The sequence below is a fragment of the Equus caballus genome, chromosome 6, assembly GCF_041296265.1.
Source record: "Equus caballus isolate H_3958 breed thoroughbred chromosome 6, TB-T2T, whole genome shotgun sequence".
NCBI classification, from domain to species: Eukaryota; Metazoa; Chordata; class Mammalia; order Perissodactyla; family Equidae; genus Equus; species Equus caballus.
The window spans coordinates 19,772,367-19,799,788 of record NC_091689.1 but is presented as its reverse complement, the minus strand read 5'-3'; the positions used below and the strand labels follow the sequence as shown (position 1 = coordinate 19,799,788).

At 39.6% G+C, this 27,422-nt stretch overlaps 1 protein-coding gene across 10 annotated transcripts in view; it reads right to left on the bottom strand.

Annotated features, from left to right (window-relative positions):
* The window catches only part of GIGYF2 (GRB10 interacting GYF protein 2), a 133,245-nt gene extending 106,154 nt beyond the window's left edge, over positions 1-27,091 (bottom strand). For 2 of the 10 annotated variants that reach the window (XM_070269475.1, XM_070269476.1), the window contains exons 1-4: positions 26,923-27,053; positions 23,609-23,678; positions 21,869-21,934; positions 1,332-1,415 (exon numbers count right to left, since the gene is read on the bottom strand). In XM_070269475.1, the coding sequence (XP_070125576.1) occupies positions 1,332-1,372 (41 nt within the window). In that variant the 5' untranslated portion in view covers positions 1,373-1,415; positions 21,869-21,934; positions 23,609-23,678; positions 26,923-27,053. Of the gene's footprint in view, positions 1-1,331; positions 1,416-21,868; positions 21,935-23,608; positions 23,679-25,978; positions 26,018-26,922 lie in introns of all 10 variants that reach the window. The other 8 variants (XM_070269473.1, XM_070269478.1, XM_070269479.1 and 5 more) reach the window with 8 other exon arrangements.
* Positions 27,092-27,422: the final 331 nt, after the last annotated feature.

The following is a 27,422-nucleotide window of genomic DNA, read 5'->3' as shown; positions in this document are numbered from 1 at the left end:
TGATGATACATCATACAATGCAACCATTTAAAATAAAATATTTATTGATAAAAAAGCTGGTTTTGATGTGGTTATGTTTTAAAAGCAGGTTACAAAATTGAAATTGAATGTACAGTATGATCTCATTTTTGTGAAAATAAATGTATATACACAAACAAGCATACATAAAACCACCTGGAAACACACACCAATGTATTTACAGTGGTTATCATGAGTGCCGAAATTATGGTAATTCTATCTTTTTCTGACTTACTTGTAATTTCTAATTTTTCTAGAAACATATTGATTTGGTAATTAGAATATTGTTTTTAAAATATAAAATAATAACTAAAACAGGTGCAGCATTACTTAAGCCAACATTTCCAAAATAAACTCTCAAAAGATGAGTTCATCAGTTCTCAGAACTTCAAATAGTGATTCCTCCTCAGTCTCCAAATGCTAGCTATAAGGGCCAAGAAAATTTAGGAGTCACATATAAAATAAATAAATATCATAAGGTAAGTTAATAAGAGCTCTCAAATAAGAAGTTACTACAAGGAGTCTGCATCACTTATCAAACCACCACCATCTGAAACAATCAAGAATGCTTAAGACACGATTCCAATTTATCTACTTTATATACTGCCTCCAGTTCAAGGTTTGAATGGAAAAAACAACTATCATTATTCATGCCACTGATGAGAGGATCTTCAATCACCAACTTTGGGGAAAAAGGAAGGAGGGTTGGGGGAAGTCACACTACAATTTGATGGATCTCAAAATTCCATGAGAATTCCATATTCGGGGTCCAAACACATCTGTAAGAGACTCAAAGGTCAATTAATTGTTATTATGCTACACCAATCCCAGATGGGCCACTGTTAATAGCCAGTATAATTCTAGACCACCTGCCTAGCCCATCGATAAACTAAAATTCAAACAATAATTCAATAAAAACTATTTTTCAAGTAAGTCTATGAACAGCATTCACAAAGCAACACTGTAGCAGAAAACATACACACATAAAAATGTTACATATATAAAATTGTATATGCACCTATACAAGGGTGCAACCATAAAAGTAAATCATTTGCTAGGGTGTTGGGACTGTGGGGAGTTTTAATTCCATTATCATTACAAAATCAGACCAAGAAAATTTTTTAAATAGAGTACAGAATGCAGTGATCAACCAAATATAATTTACTCCTAGACTAGTTACATTGTTTTCAAACAGGCACACAAAGCAAAGTCTGAAAAACATGCACATTTATAAACCACCCAACACCTGTACAAATGTCTTACTCCCATACTAGTCATCCGGTATCAAACAGGATGAAATTCTGAAAACTCACCATTCAGGCCCAAAGTTCAGCGTCTGCGTTTCCGCTGCCATTCTTTTCCGTATTTTTACAATAGATTTTTATTTGTGGAGAAATCTGTTAAAGAGAAAAATATCTCCATACAGTTAGTGAGGATTAAATGCAGAATTCTAGCCCAGAAAGAATAGCTCAAGAGTATGTTTTGCTTATGTTCCTCTCAACCAGAGTCAACAGAATGAGAGTTCTGACTCCCTGTTTATGACAATACAGCAGGCAAAGTGAAATGAATAAAGCCACCCTCACATTCTAATTCATCATCTTTTGATGTTTATTGGGGGAAAGGAGGCATAGTACGAGAAGAAGCTGGTGAGACTGGTGGGAGCTGACCATGCAGGGAGCTAGGAACCAAATTAAGGATTTTCTTCTTTAGCCTTAGAGCAATGGGGAGTGAATGAAGGGTAATAGCTTTATATTTTAATTTAAATTACTCCCTTGAAATGGCCTCCCATCACCAAGACGTACATCAAAGATTCTTAAAATAACACATCTCCACCTTACCTATCTGACAGCTTCCATTACAATTTTCCCTACTTTCTGCTTAGCACTTTATGTTCTAGTGATTCTTTAAAAAATTATCTTGGACCATCAAATTAAAATAATAAGCTAATGAGTTTCATAAGTGACCCTTCAAAAGCAATTTCAAGATATCAGACCTTAAAGTGAGATAAGTCAGACAGGGAAAAACAAATACTGTATGACATTACCTACATGTGGAATCTAAAAAAGCCAAATTCAGAGAAACAGAGAGTCAAGTGATGGTTACCAGTGGTTAGAAAGTAGGAGAAAGGAGGAGATATTCGTCAAAGGGTATAAACTCTTCCAGTTATAAGATCAGCAAAATCTAGGGAGCTAACGTACAGCACGGAGATTATAGCTAGCAATACTGTATTATACACTTGAAAGTTGCTGAAGAGTAAATCTTAAATGTTCTTGCCACAAAAAACAAATGGTAATTATGTGACGGGATGGAGGTGTTAGGTAAGGCTATGGTGGTAATTATACTGCAATATAGAAATGTATCAAATCAACACACTGCACACCTAAACTTATACAATGTTATATGTCAATAATGTCTCAATAAAGCCAAAAAAGATATCAGAGCTTAGAAAATGAAGAATATTGTAAGCAGTGTAAAGATACTGCAAATCTCTCCAAGATACATCACATCACCCTGTTAATTTTATTTAAAAGGTCTAAGAATAATAAACCAGAAATTGGTTTAAAATGCAGAAAAGGCAAAATGAAAGTGTGCTAACAGCCATAATCATTTATCTGCCCCGCTCCTGGAAGATATTTCTAGCCCTCTATCAACCATGTGGGCTCCAGGGAGATTCCTATGTTCAACTTAACCCTGATTCCCTGCAGCATGCACACCAGACTCAAGCTGAGATCAACTTAGTGCCCCCCTCCCTATCTCTTAAGCAACTGATGATGCAAAAAAAAATCAGACACACGTTCTTTCACATTTTAACCTCTCTGAAATTAGAAAGCATTTTAATCAAAAATACCAAGTTACAAATGCTACTGGTCTGATGGGAGTTGTGTCACAGTTGTCACTGTCTGCACAAGGGTAAAACTTGGTCATAGCTGCTCAGTCATCCTTTCAACTGTGTTGTCGCTAGTACCCATTTCTACCTGCTGCTTAAAAGTCTTCAAAAGATTATAATATGATCCTAAATTGAGATGAAATGTTATTGTGTAATAGAAAGGAAAGAAAATACGGCCAGGGGATATTAGTGCACCAACTCCTCATTGGAGAAAGGATTGCAAGTGCTTCACAGAACCTGAGAAAGAAAAAAAACACACCCAGACGAAGCCTGTTATGGTTTGCTACTGAGACTTGACATGGCACAAGCCACGTGGCCACATGCAGCAGCCCTGAAGTATTTAAAGAGGGAAAAATTAAACAGATTAGATTGCTCTGAAGATCTTCACAAGCACCAAATCACTGAATTTTAAATTGATGAGAACCCATACCACACAATAAAAGTCTACCAGACTTAACTGCTAAATCAGTTTAAAAGAACTCTGTGACAGAATTTACTTCGCCCGCCCTATGATTTCTTTCTTAGTAATACATAAACTGAGGAATCTCACAATGGAGGCATGCTGGATTCAATTAAATTATGGTACATCCCAACTGAAATGACTCGTCAAGGTAGTGATGATCAGACCCCAGGTAAGACATCCACTGTAAATTAAGACAGGTATACTGCTTACAAATTAGCCCTGTGGCCTCATTTAGTATAAATCAATTCAGTGTACTTTTAAAAAGTATGTGGACCTACCTGACTAATAAACAGACCTGTAGAGACTACATCAACAGTAAGATTTTGTTGAAATACAAACATCTTGAAGGAGCGTTTTTACCATTTCAAACTCCATCTAACCAAACATTTTATACTCTTATGGGACTTAGACCCTGGGAAAACGGCTCTGAATTTACAAAGCAAGTCAAGCTCTGAACCAGACTGAATTTATAACACACGAATTTCAATTAAAAACTGACTTATTTGATATTTGTGAAAATACTAAAATCACTCAGAGATTTAATTTTGTTTCCACTTTCAATTACTACTACAGGGCCATCACATATGACCACACAGGTCGTGGAAGCACAAAACTCCAGGGACACCATTACCACAAAGGATGCAAGTGGAGCCCCTAGAGTTGTGTAGTGCATACCTGCCCAACTGCAGGCAGCAGTCCTGAATTACAAGAAAAGCCCTGGACTTGGGCAGCATGTAAAGAACAACAGCAAGGTGATCCTGTTCCAGTCCTCTTTATCACTCCACCTACCTACCTTGAGGTCGTGCCAAACTACCATACTGTACAAACATCAAAAGCTCCTAAGTTTTTTTAATGCCTTGAGCTGGGAACCTAACTACCATTTACAACATGTTTTCCATAAGATTACTTCCTAATGCAAAGATTTCTGGAGAACTCTTAAGAACCTAAGAATAATAATCCAAGAGATGTAATTACCAACTAAAGAGACCTACACCGCGCAAAATGGTGCTCTGCTCGTTCTCCTTTACAAATTAAAGCAGGAAATCTAAGAGTTATGATCGTTGAACAAATCTAATTTAAACACTTAAAATACTGCAATCTCCAATTCTGAATTCCCCACCCCAAATTGCTCCTTCCAAACCAATTTAAATGAGCTCAGTTCTAATGTATTTATATGTACTGGAGGGATTGTCTTACATCATGCCTCTGAATTATAAATTAGTTGGAATGGAAACTGGGCCTTATTTCTCAATTGTCCTAAGGACGCAGTGAGGTATTGAAATGAGCGAAGTTTCGCCACCATTTAACCACCACAGAGCTAAACGTTTTCAACTCAAACTCCCAGGAGACTTGTGATCATTAGAAAACAGCTCTGAATTCTTACAGCACGTCAGGATTTGAACCAGACTCTGGAGGCCGTGCTCCCACCATGCTCTTCTGCCTCTCTAGATTGCCGTTTCTTCAAACTATGCCCTCCTTTTTCCTCCATGAACAGCACTATGCTATCTTTTACCTATCTTCATTTCCTTCCTACTTAGTCACCATTCCCCAAAAGTTTCTCTTCTTTTCTAACTTTCCTATGCTGAGGAAAATATCTAAACTCTGTCTAGATATTGTCTTGAACCTTTTTTTTAAATCTACAATGGTGTTCTCTACTAACACTTAGGGTAGAACTATGTCTGCTAAATCATAGGGAAGCATGCAGGGAGTGGGGGTGTCACAACAATAACAAAGAAAAATTCTCCCACAAATTTCTAAATTGCTCCCCCCTCCCAAGGAAAGACTTTCACCCCTGCTGTGAATTACAGATTTGATTTTTTTCTCTCATGAACTATGTGGCACGCCTCGTGGATATCTATCTCATCAACAACTGATCCAGGTACTACTGTTTTCACAGTTCATGGTCAGCCAGGCTCAAAAGCCCAGAGTCATCTGAAACTCCATCCTCTTCTCTCTCTCTCGTATCTACTAATTTTGTCTCATATTTGGTCAATTCCTCTTTCAAGATTCCTCCTGCATTCTCCTTTCACTATAGTCAAACTTTTGTTAACTCATGTCTGCATTATCACAATAAAATTTCTAATTTGCTTCCCTGACTCAGCCTCTAACCACTCACATCCAACAAGATCAATCTTCATAAAGTATCACTCTGGTCATGCCTACCCCTCTTTAAAATAGTCAATACTTTGTATGATCAAAACTCCTAGCATTTTCGGTTCCTATCAATCTGACAACCCGTAGCTCCTCAACTCAATCTCCTACTGTTTCACCTCCAAACTCCAAGCCAAATGAGAACTTTCTACTCTTCACTGCATTCTCCTTCTGTGGTTCTGCTCATGCCATTCCTTTTCCTGAGAAGGCCTGCCCTCCCTCCCTTAGAATGGCCTGTAACAAACCAAGGATCCTATTAAAATACCTACTTGATAAAATATTTCCCTAAGTAGAAAAAAAATGCTGCTCCCTCTGGAAAGGAAAATCTAAACAGAGGATGCAGTACTAGGATGGAATCTATAGGATTCAATACTGGGGGTGGGGTGCTTTTTGAATCTGTTTATAAAGCTTGAAAGGAAGGAGAAAATAGAAAAAGAAACAAATTTGGGAGGAAGGACACTTATGGTTTTGGACAATATGAATTCCAGGTGCCTGAGAAGACACCCAAAAGACGGTAATATGGTCTTTTGAACTCCAGTGTAGAGTCAGAATGGGAAGACAGAGATTTGGAAATGAATCTACAGAGTTGCAACCAAAAACTGAATGAAACTACCCCCAAAACAGAAATCAAGAAGGGACAAGCTCAAGCTACAAGAACAAAGCCTCAGCAAACATTGTGCAGGAGGATACATGAAGAAAGAGAAAGACCACGTGGTTACGTATCTCTAACCCCAACCTTTCACCTGAACTCAAATGCACTGACTCTAGCTTTCTCCACATTCACTCTTTCTAAAAGAGAACTCATACTACCTCCAGTAAGCAAGCAATCACTCTCCCCTCCCATCCATTCCCAACCCCCAAGGCACAAACGTTACTAGCCTAGTGAGTATGCCTGCATGCCTCTCTTCCCATTCTGACAAACATATATTCACACATAAGTGATGGGGAGGGGGCATTAGTTATTTGCTTTTACAAAACTAGAATCATATATTTTATGCCTTTCTTTCTTATTGTATTTGCATGGACAAACATCTACTAAATATATGAAGAATAAACTCGGTGTTTTTAAAAGCTGTACAATGTTCCATAGAAATGGATGACTTTCAGTTTTTTGCCACTATAAACAATCCTGCAATAAACAACCTTCTATGTTCATGTTTCTACTCCCATTGCACAGATTTCCAAAGACACAGTTGTTGATCTAAAACAATGTATAATAAACATGCTCTCTTGATTTAATGTGAAGTTCATCAGTAATTTCAGTAGAATACACATTGTACATTTAAGAAGTTTCACATTGCTATTTTTAACTTTTCACCTAAATAGATCCTGACAACCACCTAGATTTTAAGCTTTTAAAAGACAAGGGGTGGCTGGCCCCGTGGCCGAGTGGTTAAGTTCATGCGCTCTGCTTTGGCAGCCCAGGGTTTTGCCAGTTCGAACCCTGGGTGTGGACATGGCACTGCTCATCAAGCCATGCTGAGGCGGCGTTCCACATGCCACAACTAGAAAGACCCCCAACTAAAAATACACAACTATGTACCAGGGGGCTTTGGGAGAAAAAGGAAAAACAAAACCTTAAAAAAAAAAAAAGACAAGAGGTCCATACTGAACTTTTGTAAACTCATTCAGAATGATGACAGTGGTTACACACAGCAAGCATTCAAATACATGTTAAGTGAAGTTCAGACTCAGATTACAAGAATATGCTAAAGGTTTAAAAAAGAAAAAAAAACTATTGATCAAGACCAATTTCGCATCCCAAAAGTCTGCTCAAGCAACAAGAGTTCTAAACCACATGTGAACAAATCAGTTTCCAAAAATAACAGGTGCCATTCATTTTCCCTGAGTCTGAAAGCAAAGTCCAATGGCTACCATTCCTTTGAAAGGGCTGGTATAACTTAAAGAAGAAAATTTCATAGAAGCTAAAACAAGAAAGGATTGTAAAATCGTATCAGTATTCAAGTCAAAAAACATCTATCAAAAGCCTACTAAGTGTCAGTCCCTGCTAAGCCCTGGGGATATAAAGGCACTGCACTCAAGAAACTCTAGAGCTCACAAGAGGGAAACAATCTTCAACAGTACAGCATGAGGCTGCAGATGAGGGCCAGGGAGGGCTCACAGAGGAAGCAATAGACGTAGCATGGAATGAAGTCCCAGAAGCAAGGGAACAGCCTAACAGAGCCCAAGAAGTGCCAGCAGTTCATGTCCACTGCCACCTACAAGAACAAGCTACAGGGGTGGGACTGCAGGGGTCTGAACCGTGGGGGGTGCATAATCAACGTTAAAAGTCAGATGCAACCCTTACTATATGCAAGACATCTGAAGACAGTTAAACCAGAACTGACTTATCTATTTTACAATTAGGAAATTCCTAAACAGAAGACTAACATAATAGATCATTTTTTAACTTGAAAATATTTTAGATTACATACAGAGAAATTTTTTTGAAAAACACATATGTTTATATGTTCTTAAAAGCATAGAACATTTGTGGAATACACAAGAAACCTATGATACGCTTCCAGGGAGGGTGCCCGGGGGTAGAAAGTGGGCAAGAGCTATTTTTTATTTTTCATTGTGTCATCCTCTTGCACTTTTGAACATCTTCTCACATGGATCTTTAAACCAATTTTAAACAGTAAAATTCCGTTGACAGTACTAATAGAACAAATACAAATGAACAGCCCAACTGACTTGTTGTAGTGAAATTTTATCAAATTTAAATGCTGCTAAAGATGGAATTCTTATTTGCAAGATCACAAATCAAAAGGATACGGGACCTCTTTCTTTCTTTTATATTTTGCTCTTTTCCAAATTTTCAACAAGGGGCATTTATTGGGGGTCGGGAGTCCACTCCCATCTGACTTATTTTTTAAACTCAAAATTGCAAAAAGTTGAAAGCCGTTATTACTAGTGGCTGCCCAAAGGGACACAGGATCCCAGTCCTGAGCTCTGCCAGCCTCTCAACTTTTAAAACTAAACCCAAGTGTTTCTACAGAGTAACACACTTACTTCATAGACAGAAATAAATGACTACAAGGTTAGGTTTTCTATAAAATATTTTCTAAAAATTCCATAAAATATTTTCTGTGATCCAATAAAAAAAAATCTGATGGATTCTGGTAACACTTTCTGATAATTCTTAACCAGATTACCTGAATACAATAGGGACAAGGAATACAGTGACAATCCCTGACCTCAAAGTGTCAATTTAATAAAAAAGTAATTGATTAAAAAAGGCACTAATAATTACAATGTGATAAGGACTATACCGAACTATTCAAAGTAAACTCTGGGGGGAATCCTGGGGAGGTGACCCTAAAAAGAGAGGAAGTAACACTTAAGATCTGTTAACTCATAATACCTGCTAGCATTTACTGTGAGCTTACTACGTGCTTATGAAGAGTTCAAAGTGCTTCACATGGAGGCTCTTAATTTGAGACAGATACTTCAGCTGCACTTTGTAAATGAGGAAATGAGGCACAGGGAAGTTTCACAGTTTGCCCAAGGTCAACCCATACAATGTGGACTCTAAAAACTGAAACTACTAAGAATGAGACAAAGTCTATAAGAATAAGGGAAGAGAGAGGAAGGTGGAGGGAATCTGGAAGGACAAAGCTAGGTTGTTTGGGGAGATTATCCATTTTTAAAAACTACAGTGAAGACTGGTAAAGCAGTGGCCATATCACAGAAGTCTTTGTATTTTATACCCAAAGGGCAATGGAAAGCTATGAAAAGATTTGGGCAAGAAAGTATCTGAAATGAAATCTGCACTGCAGAAAGATCATTCAGGCTATCAGGAGGAGAATGAATTAGCAAGAGCTAAACAGAAAGGAGGCATGATAGAAATCCAGCAGATACCATGAAAACCAAATCTAAAATACTAGTAGAGAAGAGGGATGTTATAATAACTATATGCACTGACATGAAAAGATGTCAACAATATAATATATTAAGTGTTAAAAGCAGGTTTAAAATACAGAGAATATAATTACACTCAACACATTTTAAAATACATTCTTAGTGGGTATATATAGATATGCCCCAAGTAAATATGTTAATATTTACTCCTGAATGGTGGAATTACAGGTAATTCTTCTCCTAGTAAGTTTCTAATTTGTTTATACAACAAAGATAGTATTGGCATGATTTTTGTTAAGTGGAAAAATTCAAAAGTTTCAAATATTGAGGTCAAAAAAGAAAAAGTCAGGAAAGTCTTCACTGGCTTCCACAATGAAGTCATTGGTGACCTGTAGAGTCAATTACAGAAGTGTGGTGGGGGACAAAGCCAGATTTCAGTGGGATGAGGAGTGGGTGGGAGGTGAGAAAGGTATGATTACAAATGCAGTCAACGCTTTCTAAAATCTCAGCTGTGAAAAGGTGAAGAAAAATGAAATAGAGTGGAAAGAAAATTTCCATTTTTATTTTAGATGAAAATATCCTAATGGAAAAGTACTAGTAGAATCAAAATGTGAAGAAACAATTTAATTCAAATATGATGGAAGTGAAAGTCTCTGAGAAGGCAGGACAGAGGGGTTTCAGAGAACAAAAGGAAAAAGACCCTTTACTCCTATCCACTTGTGGCAAGAGGAAAGTAGATCCAAATGACTTAGAATGCCTCCAAGGTTATTTTTGTGAGTTGTTTTCTTTTGCGGGGATAAGAGAATTCACATTTGATGGCCTCAGTTTCCTCAGATAAGCAGGCATATCACAGAGAAGATAACAGAGAAAGGTTTGAGAAGAAAGAAGAAATGGCTAGCTGCTGTGACCTACAATGGTGGTGTGTTTCGGGTTTTTGTTTTTTTTTTTTTTTAGTGAGGAAAACTGGCCCTGAGCTAACATCTGTTGCCAATCCTCCTCTTTTTTGCTTGAGGCCCACAAACCCTGGGCCTCTGAAGCAGAGCTTGCGAACTTAACCACTACATCACTGGGCTGGCCTCATGTTGTTGTTTTTTAAAATAAACTTTATTTAGGAATAATTACAGATTCACAGAAAGTTACAAAGATATTACAGACAGTTCCCTCAGTTTCCCCTAAAGTAAACAACTTACATTACCACAGTACATTTGTCAAAACCAAGAAACCAACATTGGTACATCACCATTAACTAAACTCCAGAGTTTATTCAGATTACACCAGTTTTTCACACAATGTCCTTGCTCTGTTCCAGGATCTAATCCAGGATACCACATTGCAGCTAACTGCAGTAGTTCTGAAGGCCCAGTCAAGATGGAGATGGCACCTATCTGCATGATTGTGGGCTCCTTTCTCCAACACAGCAGCCTGGGTACAGGGCAGAGAGGGCTGACAACAGGACCGAACCAGGGTTAGGGTTTTGTCAGCTCAGTGAACGGAAGAATAAGAGGGTAAAGTGGAGGGTGCTGGCAAAAGTGTGATTTAGGCACAATGGGGAAGAAAGTAAAAACAGAAGAGAGTTTACAAATTTGAGATGTTAGTAACATCAAAACGTAGGTGTAGTAGGAATAAAAATGAAAGTACTAGAAGAATTAGAGGTGGAGGCAAGTCAAGGAACCAGAGCCTGGGATGACTGGATGGGTCATCACACGGACTCTGAAGTCACCTCAGGATAATGGCAGAGGGGAGAGAAGACAATGAATCAAAGGATGAGACCACAAGATCTGACCTGATAATGAGGGGAACAGAAAGTTCTATTGTCAGACAGTGTGAACTTCAGAGGAAAAGAGATTCTGCATAAAGATGGAGGAATAATGGCGAGGGTGACTATACATCATCTATCATCTAAACCAGAAAACGTTTGTGTGAAAGGGGTGTTAATAATTACACAGAGACGATAAAAACCAGCACGTGAATGGAAAAGGATGAAGATCCTGATTCCACCTGCTAATGCACCTACCACTGTGCAGGAAAACGTATTGGGAACACTGGAGAGCTAAAGGGAAGGTAAAACTATCAGGGCAAGACAGGCTTCAATTACCTCAACAACACTGGAAAACATCAACAGTTTAACACGTGGAGAGGTTTAACACAAAAATGACATTTCAGACACATCAGTAGAAAGGTCTTGCAAAGGAATGAAACCATCAGAGACCAGGTCAAGGGGAGAAGAAACTAAGAGTGATATGAAGATGAGGCTCCAAAAAGGATGAATAACCACATGGAGACAGATGATGATAACACGTGGCAAAGTGGAATTATTCTCGGAAAACTAGCCTAGTCTTAGCATCTCTGAAATATGGAAGCACTCAAACCTTTGAGGAAGGAGTCAGAAAAGGACATAAAGTGAACATACTGGCATAAGGTGCTTCTGAGAAAATATCCGCAAAATATTCTGTTAGTTCTGAGACTGCCCTATTAGTTGATCTTTCTCGTGCTGAAAGCAACTGTGACGGTGCAGATGAGAAGGCTCTCACCTCTCTCCTCTGCCCTTTTCCTCCTCTGGCTACTCCAATTCTAAGGATAAGGACCTGTGACAAAGGTCTATCCTCAAATCTTACAGAGAGTTGACTTTAAAACAGCTGAGAGAATATTTCTACATAACCACTATTTCAGACTTTATCCATTATTCATATGCCTTATAAGTGAATTCGAGTAATATATTCCTTCTGCAATTAATACAAGGAAGTTGGGCTTCTTCAATAAACTGCATCCTGTATTTGACAATGAATGTGATATAATCTGGCCTTTCTGTCAACTTCTTAAAAACTCTGAGCTAATTTAGCCCTCACTAGCAATTATTTTATCTCCGATTACCAGTATAATTATTTTTCTTTTTCTCTATATATTTTTCCAGTTTTCCTGGCTTCCTCAGTCCTCTTTGGGACCTCATCTATCACTGTGTATGTGAGTACATGCTCAAGGAAGAAGAGAGAAGAAATCAATCTAGATTTTTTTTAAATTTTTTTTAAAGATTGGCACCTGTGCCAATCTTTTTTTGCCTTCTTTCTCTTCTTCTTCTCCCCAAAGCACCCCCGGTACACAGTTATGTATTCTAGTTGTGAGTGTCTCTGGTTGTGCTATGTGGGACACTGCCTCAGCACGGCTTCATGAGCAGTGCCATGTCCACGCCCAGGACCCAAACTAGCGAAACCCTGGGCCACTGAAACGGATCGCGCGAACTTAAGCACTCGGCCACAGGGCTGGCCCCCTAGCTCCTTCTTATTGTTGGGTTCGCAACACAGAAAAGGGAAACCTTGGGGCTGGCCCCGTGGTCGAGTGGATAAGTTCGCGCTCCGCTGCAGGCGGTCCAGTGTTTCGTTGGTTCGAATCCTGGGCGCGGACATGGCACTGCTCATCAAACCACGCTGAGGCAGCATCCCACATGCCACAACTAGAAGGACCCACAACGAAGAATATACAACTATGTACCGGGGGCTTTGGGGAGAAAAAGGAAAAAAATAAAATCTTTAAAAAAAAAAAAAGAAAAGGGAAACCATGGCCTCTCAGATCTTAAGTCTACCATTTTCTCACAACCTGGCACAGTATTGAGGAGCCAGACGACTTCTGGGCACACACACTCACTATCAACACAAAGGAGCTGCAGGTGTATATAGTAAGTCCCGTCTGGACGAACACAGCAAGGAAAAGCTGAATCAGAATCCTGCACAGTGGGTGACAGTTCAACTCTGAGAGTATTTCCTGACACTGCCTCCGAAGAGAAGTCTCAAATTGATTAGCTACTACTATTCCACTAACAATTCAAAAGATATACTCCTTGGAAAACCCTCTGAATCTTTCTTATAAAAATTATCTGCTACTACAAATCTCCATTTCCTGGGTATGTAAAACTTACCCAGAAAAAGACTATGGCAAATCTAGGATGGAGCTCAGCCAGCCCTATGCACAGGCAGCCAACAAGACTAACAGAGAATGAACATCAAGGAATCTGAATCTGCCCTTACACTTCCTTACCTCCATTCTCTCAAAAGCAGAAAAGAGAGCTATTTCCCTAGCATTCATCACATATACCAAATAAATAGTTCTGGCCCACCAGCCAGCTACTACTTTTACTTTAGCCAGATCTGGATTAAGATAACACAAGATTAATAACTCCATTAATGTAAATTAGTTCAACCACTTCAGAAAACAGTTTGGCAGTATCTATCAAATCTAAATATACGACTACCTCATCATCCCATAATCTACTGCTAAACACACACTCAAGGGAAACCTCTACCAAAAGACAAGTATATGATATTCATAGTAGCTTTATTCACATTACCAAAAACTGACATTTGGTTGTCATGTTCATCAATGCAAACGACCATCAAGAGGTGAACGAATAGGGGCTGGCCCGGTGGTGTAGTGGTTAGGTTCAGTGCACTCTGCTTTGGCGGCCCAGGTTTGCAGGTTCAGATCCTGGGTGTGGACCTACACCACTCGTCAGCCATGCTGTAGTGGCAACCCATATGCAAAACAGAGGAAGACTAGCATGGATGTTAGCTCAGGGCAAATCTTCCTCAAGCAAAAGGAGGAGAATTGGCAACAGATGTTAGCTCAGGGTGAATATTCCTCAGCAAAAAAAAAAAGAGGTGAATGAGTAAACAAACTATAACGCAGCTTCCAGGCTGGTGAACACAAAAAGATGTGGAAAGGGTGTCACATCAGAGAGAGCCCTGAAGCTCCACACCCCTTCCCACAATACCTTGCCCAATGCACGGTGTTGCATCTGGCTGTTCCCAAGTTAGAAAACAATATTAATAACAAGACAAACTGACACCACATGCCTCCTGATGTGATGCACTGAGAAAGACATAGCATTACTTATATTCCTGACAATAATGCATAAACTGAAACTAATCCTGAAAAAAAATCAGATAAACCCAAATTGACAGACATAAAATCAATCGACTGTACTCTTCAAAAATATGAATATCATAAAAGACAAAGGCTGAGGAACCATCCCAGATTATGGGAGACTAGAGGGAGAGAAAAACTAAGTGCAAGTACGATTCTTAATTCCATCCTGAACCAACAAAAAATATGCTATAAGAGACACTGAAGAGACAATTAGAATAATCTGAATAGAACCATGAATTAGATAATATTATCAATTTTAACTTTCAAGATTCTGAAATTTTTACTGATTATATAAAAATTATATACATACATACATGCATGTATGGAAAAACAAAAAACAGACAGAAAATGAATGATAAAGCAAATGTGAGAAAATGCTAAAAACCAGTGACCAAACGGGTCAATGGCAATACAAAAATTCTTAGTAATTTTTTGCAACTTTTCTGTAAGTTTGAAATTATTTCAAAATAAACTTTAAAAAAATTGCAGTACATTCATACAATGAAATACTGCTCAGCAATAAAAAGGAAAAGAACCAATACTGTGTGAATCTCAGAGACGTCACGTTCAGCAAAAGCAGCCAGCCACCAAAGAATATATACTGTATGATTCCTTTTACATGATGTACAATAGGTAAAATAATTAATGGTGACAGAGTCAGAAAATTGCTCACCATGGCAAGTAGGGACTGAATGGGAGAGAGAAAAGGGAACCTTTTGGGGTGCTGGAAATGTTCACCATCTTGATCTAGGTGGTAATTACAGAATTATATACATATGTAAAAAATTTTTCCAACTATACACTTCAGATATGTGCACATATTTACTATATTTTATACCTCAATTTAAAAAGGTTAAAATAAACCATAAATAAATTAGTTAGAAAAAAAGCACAATTAAAAACTTTAGTGGACAAACACCATAATATTCATACCTTGGAATATTCTCAGCAATAAAAAAATGAATTACTGATACATGTAGCAAGATGAATGAGTCACAGACATTATGCTAAGCAAAAGAAGCCAAACCCAAAAAGAATACATACTAAATGATTCCATTTATATAAAATTCCAGAAGAGGCAAAATTAATCTATAGTCACAGAAGAGAAATCAGTTGGGGAGGAGGGGAAATGACTGGAACAAAAAGCAGGAGGAAACTTCTGGGACTGAGGAAAATGTTACACATCTTAATAGTGCTAATGGTTACAAGTATATACATTTGTCAAAACTCATCAAAATGTACACTTCATATGAGTGCACTTAAAATGAAGGCATTTTATGGTATATAAATTATAACTCAAAAAAGTTTATTTTTAAAAAGACTAAGCTTACTAAAAAGCAATGAATCCCAAAACTAGCGTTTTATATTTCTTTTATGTTAAATCACCTTTCTTTAAATCTGTTAAAATAGATGTTAAAAATAGTTTTGGATAAAATTTAAAACTGAGGAGCATGGGCTAGAACTGTGCTGTCTTATAAAGTACCCATTAGCCACATGTGGCTATCTCAAGTTAAATCAGTTAAAATTAACTAAAATTTAAAATTCAGTTCCTCAAGGGGGCAGAGGGACAGCACTTTACAGTGAACAAACATGACAAGGTATCAGTCAACCAAGTATGCAGGTCAACATTAACAGTGATGAATCATGTTACAGTACGTGCTCTTGACATGATGTAATGAAAACAGCACTTTACCTCTGTGGTCTTCCTCTCCAAAACCCATAACCCCAAACTAAATCATGAGAAAAACACCAAATTCCAATAGGAAGGCATTCTACAAAATACTTAAGTGTAGTCCTCAAAACTGTCAAGATTGTTAAAAACAGGGAAGTCTGAGAAACTGTCACAGCCAAGAGGAGCCTATGGATACCTGACTAAATGCAATGTGGGATCCCGGATGGGATCCTGCACCAGCAAAGAAAAGCTAGGTAAAACTAAGGAAACGTGAATGCACTATGGACTTTAGTTAATAACAATGTACCAATATTGGCTCATTAGTTTTAACAAATATACCACAGCAATATAAGATGTTAATAATAAGCGAAACTGGTATAGTATACATGGGAGCTTTCTGTACATACTATCTTCTCAATTTCTCTGCAAATCTAAAACTCTTCTTAACAATAAAGCCTACTATAAAAATAAGAGAATTTGAGTCGTGATAAAAAGTGAAGTTTTTCTTACATTTAAAAAAATGCAGTTCCTCAGTCACTCTAACCACATTTCAAGTGCTCCACAGCCATATGCAGGTAGTGGCTACAGTATTTGACAGTACAGGGCCAGCCCAGTGACACACCAGCTAAGTTCGCACACACCAGTTTGGTGGCCTGGGGTTCACCAGTTCAAATCCCAGGTACAGACCTAGCACCGCTTATCAAGCCATGCTGTAGCAGGCATCCCACATATAAACTAGAGGAAGATGGGCACAGATGTTAGCTCAGGGCCAGTCTTCCTCAAAAAAAAAAATCTTCCCAGTATTTGACAGAGAAGATTTATAGAACATTTCCATCACAGCAGAAAGTTTTATTGGACAGTACTGGTGCAGAAGACTTTTTATAGGACTATTACAGAAGACTATAACTAATCGCAACTTAGGAACAAATCGCTATCTACTCAGTACTAAAAGCCCTCTCTGAAATCTAAAAACCCTCAATGATATGTTTATGCCAGTTTCTACTTCAAATTACTTTATTTAAAAAAAAAAAATCAATGTTAACATATATATAAATGTAACACTGAAAAACCACTTCACTTCCCAGAGTAGCAATTCTCAAAGTACTATCTTCTGAAACTCTTTCAAGGTATCCAGGATATCAAAACTATTTTTATAATAATACTAAGATATTATTTGCATTTTTCACTGTGTTGGCACTGCACTGATCCAGCAAAGTAGTGATGGGTGAAACTGCTGGCACCTTAGCATCATTCAAGTTAATGGCACCAAACTGTACTAGCAGTCATTCTATTCTTCACTGCCACATGCCATAGCCTCACAAGAGGGGAAAAAAGTCAGTTTTACTTAAGAATGCCCTTGACAAAGCAGTTAAAACTATTACTTTTATTAATCTTGATCCCTGCATACACACGTTTTTAATGTTCTACATGATGAAATGGTAAGTGTGCATAAAGCACTTCTGGTGCATACCAAAGTCTCAAAGAAAGGCACTTATTTCACTGTTTTGAGTTGCAAGCTCAACTAGCTGTTTATTTTCATGGACCATCACTTTGACTTGAAAGAACAGCTGACACATAAATATGGTTATCCAGACCCGGGTATTTCACAGATTTTTTTCAAAAATGAACAAAGTGACAGTCATTTCAAGGAAAACAATTGACAGTACTTGTTGCCAATTACAGTATTTGAGCTTTCGAGCAAAAATTAGAATTTTGGAAAACTTCTATTCACCATCATGAGCTTGGTGAACTTTCCAGTACTTCGACTTTCCCAGTACTTAAAGGCTTTTCTGATGGTGTTGATATTAATAAATGGGATTTTTTGATACTATATAACATAAAATATCCATTCAAAGTTCAAGACAGACCAATGGATTTTAATGAGTACAGAAAATGCATTGATATAATTCAGATTTCACATTGCAACTAACCTTTAAAAACTATCTGTCGAATTTTACTGTAATATTGAAGAATATCTGCAATGATCTGAAAAGCTCTTAAAACATTCTTTCCTTTTCCAACTACATAATATCTTTGTGAGGATGAGTTTCCTTCACGTACTTCAACCAAAGTAATAAACAGCAATGGATTGAACGCAGAAGCAGATATGAGAATCCAGCTGCCTTCTACAAAGCAAGACATAAAAGCAATTTGCAAAAAGGTAAAACAATGCCACTCCTGTCACCAAATGTTTTAGAAAAATGAGTATTTTTCATTAAAAATGTTTATGTTAACATGTTAATGAGATTATTCTTAAGTAAATTAATAAATCATTTTAAATTTCTCAATATAGATAGCTATAACTAAAAATAAAAGCTTTTTGAGGTTCTCTAACTTTAAAGAGGGTAAAGGAGCCCTAAGATCAAAAAGTTGAGAACATATATCTCAGAGGGAAAAACGACAAATAAAAGAAATACATAAATTAACTCAGAACATACATACATACCCTGGAAAGCATATCAAGGGGCACAAACTATCACTGACAAGAACACCAAGATACAAAATGGGACGCTCAAAAAGCATCTAGTGTTTTAGGGGGCCAGCCCCATGGCTGAGTGGTTAAGTGCACACGCTTCGCTTCAGCAGCCCAGGGTTTTACCAGTTCGGATCCCGGGCGCGGACATAGCACCACTCATAAGGCCATGCTGAGGCAGCATCCCACATGCCGTAACTAGAAGGACCCACAACTAAAAACACGCAACTATGTACTAGGGGGTATTGGGGAGAAAAAGGAAAACTAAAATCTTTAAAAAAAAAATGTTATCTTGCCTTTTAAAATCCTATCTTTTCCAAGGACACAGAGACTTCACATTTTGAAATTTCCTTACGTGATGTTTTGATTGCCTCTGCCACTGGCTGTAAGCCCCATGAAGACAGGACCTAGTGCGTTTTGCTCAGCACTAGAGCTAGCGCAATACTTGGCACAAAGCAGTATTCAGATGTAAGTTGGAATGAAAACAAAAAGACAAAAGACTCAGGAACAGAACCCACTGACATCTCTATTCAAATTATAAAGATGAAATTTTACAATCAAAATTTAACTATTTACAAAATAATCATCATCATAAAAGCTACGACTCATTGAGGGCCTATTTACTATGTGCCAGGCATTATACTGGGCATCTTAGATTTTTAATTCCCACAACCACCATGGGATACACTTTACAGGTAAGGAAAACAAGGCTCCAAGAGGTCAACTCATTTAAGTTACAGATAATAAGTGACAGAAAATTAAACCCACATTTCTCCGCTTAAAACACCACAAGCTTTTCACTACATACTGATATACTGCTCAACACTGCCTGGCTACCTTTTTTTCCCATTTCCTTGCAATTTTCATAGGAATTCATTTTGTGGAGTCACTTTTTCTCCTTTTCCCAGTCTCCCACTCCATTCCACTACCCTCCACCCTTAACCCTTTGCATCACTCAATTGGGCAATACAGTAAGCCCTCTGGTTAGTGAAGAGTACATATACACTCTATCAGAAACTTCATTAACATTGGTGGAAGTAGTACACTAAAAAAGAGTACAGAATATGAATTAAGGCTCTCTGGCCCACTGATCTTGCAGGATGGCTTCACATCCAGTTACTCAACTGGCCATGATTTGGGCAACAACACCTCGATTCCCAAGGGGCTAACTAGGAGAGCCCGGGGATGTGGCCATCTGTTCACAGCGTGAGCCACGATTTACCCATTAGAAAGTATCAAGACAGTACCTCTGCCAATTCCTTGTCAGTCTTAGCAACCAAAGGACCACTACTGAAGAGACCAGAGCTCCCAAGACTTCCTCCAGGCCCACAAGAACTTGAATAAAAGGAGCTTTGTTCCCAAACAACACATTGACCACAATAGCACTATAAGAAAAAAAGCTATTACTGTTACTATCATTCTTCCCACTGCTTCTGAACAATATGTAAATGTCTCCCCTTTTCTCCCCCCTTATGTAAAAGGAGAACAAAATTAGCAACCAGTAAACTATTCCAGGAAAAATTACAATGCCATAAACATTATCATGTCATTTGATAATCTCACCACAAGCCAATGTTTCCCAGAGAGGGATCCCCAGAGGCTGTGGAAGTTTTACATTGATTATGTGGAAATCTTTTTAAACCTCACAAAGCCCTGAATAAGCCTTACCTCAACATCTAGATTAAAGAAAACATATGATATGGAAAAGGACTCTTCTAATTTAAAAATGAATTCAACTGCAAAGTGCTAAAGAAAGTTTGGCTGAAAAAAAAGTATCATAGGAAGTCACACCTGTGGCCTGTCATTCGCTACATCACTCTATAATAGATCACTTTTCTTAGTAATCCCTAGGCTTTGCACCCAAAATCTCAAGATACTAATATACTAACATAAGACTTAAGTAATAAAAAATTACTTAAGCAATTAGATGTCATCAAGTAACTACAAGCAACAAAAAAAATAAATACAGTCATGCGCCATGTAACGATGCTGCGGTCAAGAACGGACTGCACACACGACCGTGGTCCTGTAAGATCAGTACTAAAGAGCCAAGGTGTGAAGTGGGCTCTGCCATGGTTTGTAGAAGCACACTTCATGACATTCGTACGACAGAATCACCTAACAATGCACTTCTCCCAACATATGCATCCCTGTTCTGACACGGGACTGTAAACAGGACTTTAAAATGCTCCGTGGAAAAAACTAAAGTTTGCTTCAATATTACCTAATAATTCTAGAACACTGTCTCACTGATCCTTTTGAAAGCCCCTGCTACCACTCAAATAATGTGAGTATACGTTCACATACAGAAGTCACACATTTCAAATTCTCTATAGCTTCCTAATATTCAAGGGTTGCTTAATACTGTAAAAAGTACCCAGAAATTAAAATTTATAAAAGCAATCAATGAAAAATAAGCAATGAATTTTTCCACAAACTAAGCCTCTCATTTGCGTATGTTCATTTGCTAAACCTTTATCCCAGATACTCCCCTGAACTCCCCAAATCAAGAACTTTTGCTAAAACACTGCACTAGGAAGTTCCAACAAGTATGATAGGTGAGATCTCCTGGCCTCATTCACCAAAAGATATGCACATATTTTAACTCTTCAGGACACATAAACTGAAACTGCCGAGCTATATACACAAAGCTTTTCTAGGAAAAGGAAAAACATCTAGAAGCTTCTGTGGGATTCTGCCTAGAATAGCCAACACTCCACCTTCTCTGAGACTTGCCCCCATCCTTAGGAGTGGAACCTTTCAGCTAACTTTGTTTGCACTTCTAGACTTCAACCCCATGGTCATACTAATTGGACCAATGATGGAGAACTAGATCAAGTTCAACCAATCAAATTTTCCCTCCCAGGAATTTGAAATGTGGACACTGAAGTAGGAACCAACTGGCCTAGTAGCACTACAGCTTGAGTTCATGTATGGCTTCAGGAAAATTGCAGTGGCAATATTCTTCCATGTGTTTGTTAAAGCAGAAAAAGCCAGACTGTGGAAAGACAACTAAATCAGGACAAAAAGAGACACGAGGACACCGACCAGCCAGTAGGGAGAAAAATGCCTCTGGACTACCTTGGCTCCTGAATGCTTCCCAGTTTCTGATTCATGTCCTTCATGAAGCCAACTTCTCTTGGGCTCTTTAAGATACCTCCTTACCCCTGCACCTAAAGCATTCCTGTTTCATGCCATCAAAAATCATTACGACAGTTTACGACCCAAATTTACACAAGGATCAGCGCAGAAAGGGTAGGATTATTCTTATCATACATAAGGTATCTGAGCAGTATCACAGAAATTGTTCTATTCACTGCCTATAACCTCAGGAGAAATAATAGGACAAAAATAACCAAAACCTTAAAAGCAAAAATCATGTTTGCATAAGCCCTCAGCTTTGCGCTTCCCTTCAACACTCACCTGTTCAAAAGTACTGCCGGTTCACAGCAGGAGGTTTGAGTAGACGATGTTCAGGTCCTTTTAACACTGCAAATAATAAAAGTATTAAAGTAAATACCCAGCATTCTCTTAGGAAACTTTAAAAACATAATTTTTTATCATGAATATGTTTTACAGGAAATGGATTCCAAACCTGGTTGAAATATTAGAATCACTTGGTATGCTTGTAGACTAGATTCCCTGTCCTAACATCTAGAGGGTCTCTCTCAGCAGCTATTGAGGGGAACTGAAAATTACACATTTTTAACAAAAGTTCTAAGTGATTCTGATGAAGCTAACAAATGAGCACCACTATAGGGTTTCAGGAAAGCGATTATTTGGGGTTTTCATTCAAACGCACATAGAGATTTGGCATTAACTTTTTTAAACTATCTGAGAAAAACAACAGCTGGCAACAGAGCAATACAATATGTATCCTATGGAAATAATCAGTGAGCCCCAAGAAGAATGACCACTGCCAAAATGTCCAAGGAGCAAAGCTCCAGGTGAGCTTTCAATTGCAAAATAACAAACTTCTTTTAATGCTCTGTTGAGACAGTAGCTTAAAAATCCACAAAATGATATCTCAACAGACAGGGTGTGGACCGAACACAATAGTCTCAAGTGGTTTCTTAGCTAAAATCAAATGATGCTTTGAATGCTGCCACTAAAGAGTCAAAAAACGATAATTAAAAATTAAAGTTGAGGAGCCGGCCTGGTGGCACAGCGGTTAAGTGCACATGTTCCGCTTCTCGGCAGCCTGGGGTTCACCAGTTCGGATCCCAGGTGCGGACACGGCACCGCTTGGCAAGCCATGCTGTGGTAGGCGGCCCATATATAAAGTAGAGGAAGATGGGCACGGATGTTAGCTCAGGGCCAGTCTTCCTCCGTGAAAAAAGGAGGACTGGCAGCAGTTAGCTCAGGGCTAATCCTCCTCAAAAAAAAAAAAAAAAAATTAAAGTTGACAATTTTACTAATAGCAAGAAAGCAACTCAAGAAAGTCACTTCCACCTTTGATTTAATTTTGCAAAAAAAGAGCCATGTTATAACGTCCAAAAGATCATCCAACTCTCCCCACTACACTCTACTTTTTATAAGCGCAGGCAGAAAAAAAGAGGGGAGAACTAGATAACAAACTCTTCTCTGCGTCTAACTCAAGAGAACAATCTCTAGGGTACCTCCTATTATAAGTACTTAAGTCCAAGTTCAATGAAACTCTGTAGTTAACAAGAAAATATAAAATTGTGTTCCTTATCATTTGAAGTAGGGAAGTATGTAATACTTAGAAAACATGTTTAAAAAATTAATTTTGGCCACTTAAGAGAATACTCTTGTTTCTCAAACTTTTCCCCTCTTCTCCCTCAACCTCACACAAAATTATGAACAATTCAACAAAGGTATCATTTTGCATTCCTGTATAATTAATCTAGTATATTTCTCAGTCATTTGAGAGCATAAAAAAATGAAAAAATTATAATGTCAAGAAATATTAGGATTCTAACGATAAGGAAGTTGCCTGTGGAGTAAAAATCTACTTCTATCTTTAAAGATACACAATTCTTCAGGGCATTAAAAATGAATGGAAATCTCAGGACTTTATCACCACAAAATTCTAGCGGAGGGCAAGGGGGAAATAATAGCTTGTGTTCAGAATTTTACAAAGACAAACAAATACTATTAAGGCAATTCAAACTGTTGAAGGAAAATGGACATTTAACTTGCCTCTAAGATACCTGGATTAACACCAACAAAGGCTGTAGATTCAACCTAATGAGACTGGTCCCACTATAATCTATAAGAAATAGAATAAAACAGAAAGTACTGAAAATTTAGTCAGCAAGGGCTAATGGAGAACTGCAAATGAAGTCAGTCTTTGAAAATGGCACAAATCAGAGATCTTTTAAAAGGGCAAGCATAAGAGGGACAGTAATCATCTTTTCACCCCGAAAGGTTCTCCCAGATTGCAATCACTATCAATAGTGTCATCTTCCAGTGTGAAGGTCAACAAAAAGACAATAGACATATGGAGTATTAAAATGCAGAGTCATGAGAACAAATGAGCTGACATGACATCAAAGACATTATAATTTGGAAATGTCATTTTGAAAATTCAACAAAGGAACAAGAGAGAACAAGGCTATTCGTTAAAAACACTACCTCATCACTATGTCACCATTTAGCCAAGGAGCTCCACTCACACCCTCAAGTTCTATTTCCTATCTTCTCATGATTTTCAGGCAAACCTATGACAATTTATTTCTCACACATGCAACTCACCAGCAAAAGCATTTCAAAATCAAAATATTAAATTCCTCAACTGAATTAAAATGAAAGAGGATATGTATGAAAGCTCAGTAATAAGAATATGGAGGTAAGCTGGAAAGAAATCAGAGAAATTTTCTTTCCAAAGAAAACAGCTTATTAAGTAGCAAATTAATTGGAAAACTAGTCTGAAAGGTAAAAGTGTAGGAATAAAAAATGCAGCACAGAAAGCTCTACACATGCAAAATGCTATAAAAGATATACCAACAAATGAGTGGAATAGTCCCTGAGCAATTTAAAATTAGGCTGGACAGCAGAGAGATAATTAAGAGGAATTCTGCACTAACGATATTAAGTACAACGTGAGTTAATACACTGATTCCACCTTCCTTTCAGGTTCTATTCCTTAATGATCTATGTCTAAACTTCAAAGGAAATTCATTTCCCTACATTTTCAAATATTCTGAAGTATTCCAAAGATCCCCTTCTTACAAAAGCAATTCTTTTTGAAAAATCCTTTTAGGCAGTTTATCATCAATCTCATTTAAAAACTTACTTTTGAGAAGGATATTTCATGACAACTTCTTGAAATATGAGCATCATATTTATATGAGCTCCTGAATTTTTCCAAATCAGGCTGGGGGTGTCATGGGGAGGGAAGTGGGTTGGCCATACTGGCCCAAATTTCCAGAATATGATTTCCCTTTCTAAGAGTCTCAAGAAATGTGGGAAAAGATTCCAGGACACTGGCTAACCCCTCTCATCTCCTAGTACCGACGAGCTAGGTACACAATTCCTACTAGCCTCCCTCTGACTTGTGGCTCTCCAGCTAGGCTAACCTCCACACTTTTCCCAGCCACACCAGATCTGCTCCCACTTCAGTCTGTGCCTCAGCATCTTAGCCCTCACTTCTGGAGCCTGGAACATGCCTCCTCCATAGAGCACAGGAACAGCTTTCACCTGTGTCAGGCCTTTCCTCAAATGTTCGATTTTCCATGAGACCTTCCTGGGCCTGAAAATTAACCCTCCCCCAACTTCCTATTATCCTATTTCCCTGTCTCAGTTTTTTCCACATCACTTACCACTACACTATATATTTTACCTAAGATTTTATTTATCTGTCTAGAAATGAGCTCCAAGGAGACAGGAAATTCTTGGTCTGTTTTGCTCCAAGCACACAACAGTGTAGTAGGGTCTCAATATCTGTCAAATAAATGAATGCATGAATGAATGAATAAGTGAACGAAAGCACATGGTCCCTTCTCTCTCCTCAGTGTCAAAATTCTAAAATGCTTGTCAACTACAGAAAAGGTGTGATACTCTTTCTTTTCTAGTGAATCACCACCATGACCAGTGTATTCCTTGGTGTTAAATGTCAAAGAAAGGATTGCGTGGCATTTTTCCAGAAACATGCCACTTCTAAATCTTTTTTTCTAGTGTCCTCTACTGATGTCAACATCTGATGTAACAGAAAAGAACACACGAATTCCAGGTGGAGCACTCTCAAAGCTGCTACACTAACTAGTAAAACACACAAAAACAACAATGAATGAGAGAACGCATTTGTGCTCTTATCAAAATGGACAAACTCCGTAAGGCCAGAGCTGCACATATTAGAAAAACGAAGGTGAAGATACAGAAAGGATGACACAAAAAAAATTTCTAATGTCGCAAGTCATTAAATTCTAAAAGAGAAAGACTACGTAAGTAAAGATTATCTGCCCTGCACACAACACTGGGAATCAAAACTGCCTATAACACTGGCTAAGAAGCCGTGCACAGGTCCTGGCCCCTTCCTCAATTTCTTGCCAGTTAAGTTGCAATACTTACCTTTCTTACAGAGAGAGTAGGTGTGCTTAAGTGCTTTGACTTTCAGGGAAAGGAAGTATTAAAAAAGAGAAAGAAAGAAAGAAAAAAGTGGTATATAAATGCAAAGCAACGTTATTGCTTCCCAAACACGGTCAGACAACCTGCTTCTTGCACACCCCCGTCCCTGGTCGCCTGATTTACTGGTTCGGCCACAAAACTGAAATCTTCAGAGTGCTTCGTGGGAAAGTGCTGACACTTAAGGCCAATGCCCATTTATTCCAACCTGATGGGAACATTAGGCTCCCACAGCTGCCACGGGCTCTACTTTGCCCGACCTCGGTCCCGGGTCCCGATCATGGCCCCACCTCGCCTGGGGCCTGGTCCAGACCCAGTCCTCTGGCCGTGGAAGGAGGCTGCCCAGGGCAGATGCTCGGTGAGGAAGGCCAGGGCGAACCTCCCAGGGGCCAGGTGTGGGGAGGAGGGCCGGCGGGAGCAGCTGTCTGGCCGCAGCAGCTGTTCCCCGGGCACCCCGAGGCTGGGCGAGCGGGCGGGCGGCCCCGAGAAGCAGGTAGCCGATGGCGAGCCCTCCGGCCCCGAGCAAGCCGGCCTGACACTGCCCACCCGCCACCCTCCTCGCTTCCCCGGCACCCCCGCGATGCCCACGGCCCGGGAGGAGGGGGCGCCCGGGCGCCGCGGCCGAGACGCGCCCGGGCCCGGCGTGGCCCCCGCCGGGGAGGAGGCTCCCTCCGGCCCCGCACCTGACCTGTCCCCTCGCCTGACGCCCGACCGGCCGCGGCCGCGGCCGCAGCCGGGGCGGCCTGTGGGTGCCCATGCGGCGGGGCCGGGGCCGCCCAGGGCGAGGGGGACGCGAGCGCGGGCGGCAGGCCTTGGCGGCCCGGCGGGGGCGGCGGAGCGGGGGCGCGGAGCCGGGCCGGGCGGGGGAGCGAGACGGAGCGACTGGTTACCTGCGGTCCGGGACAGGGAGTCTCTCAGAACCCAAGTCAGTCCTCAGCCTCAACAACACAAGATGGCCGACACGTCGCCACGCGCGTCACGTGACAGCGCGCGCGTCCGCCACGCCCCCTGCTCCGCCCCCGCCACGCCCCGCCTCTCTCCCTGCTCCTTCAGCCTCCCACGACATCCTTCCTTTCCGCTGCTCCCGCCCCTTTTCCCGGGACACGCCCCCTCCCGAGCCCCGGATGTCAGGCTGGAGGAGGCAGGGTGGCGGCAGGGCGCAGGCGCGTGAGGGTGGCGGGGCCGGGGACCCTGGTCTGTCCTTGGGTTGAGTCGAGTTGGTGTCCAGAGTTGGACCCGGGCCGAGGCACCCTGTGACTCACCGTCCTAGGCGCCCAATCCAGAGTCCGTTCGCGGTTCAAAAAAATTGCATCATGGACGAGCTGATTTTCCAAACTAGAACTTTTCCACAGCTTTCCGTCCAGCATTTCCTGCCCATTTGCCATGCTAG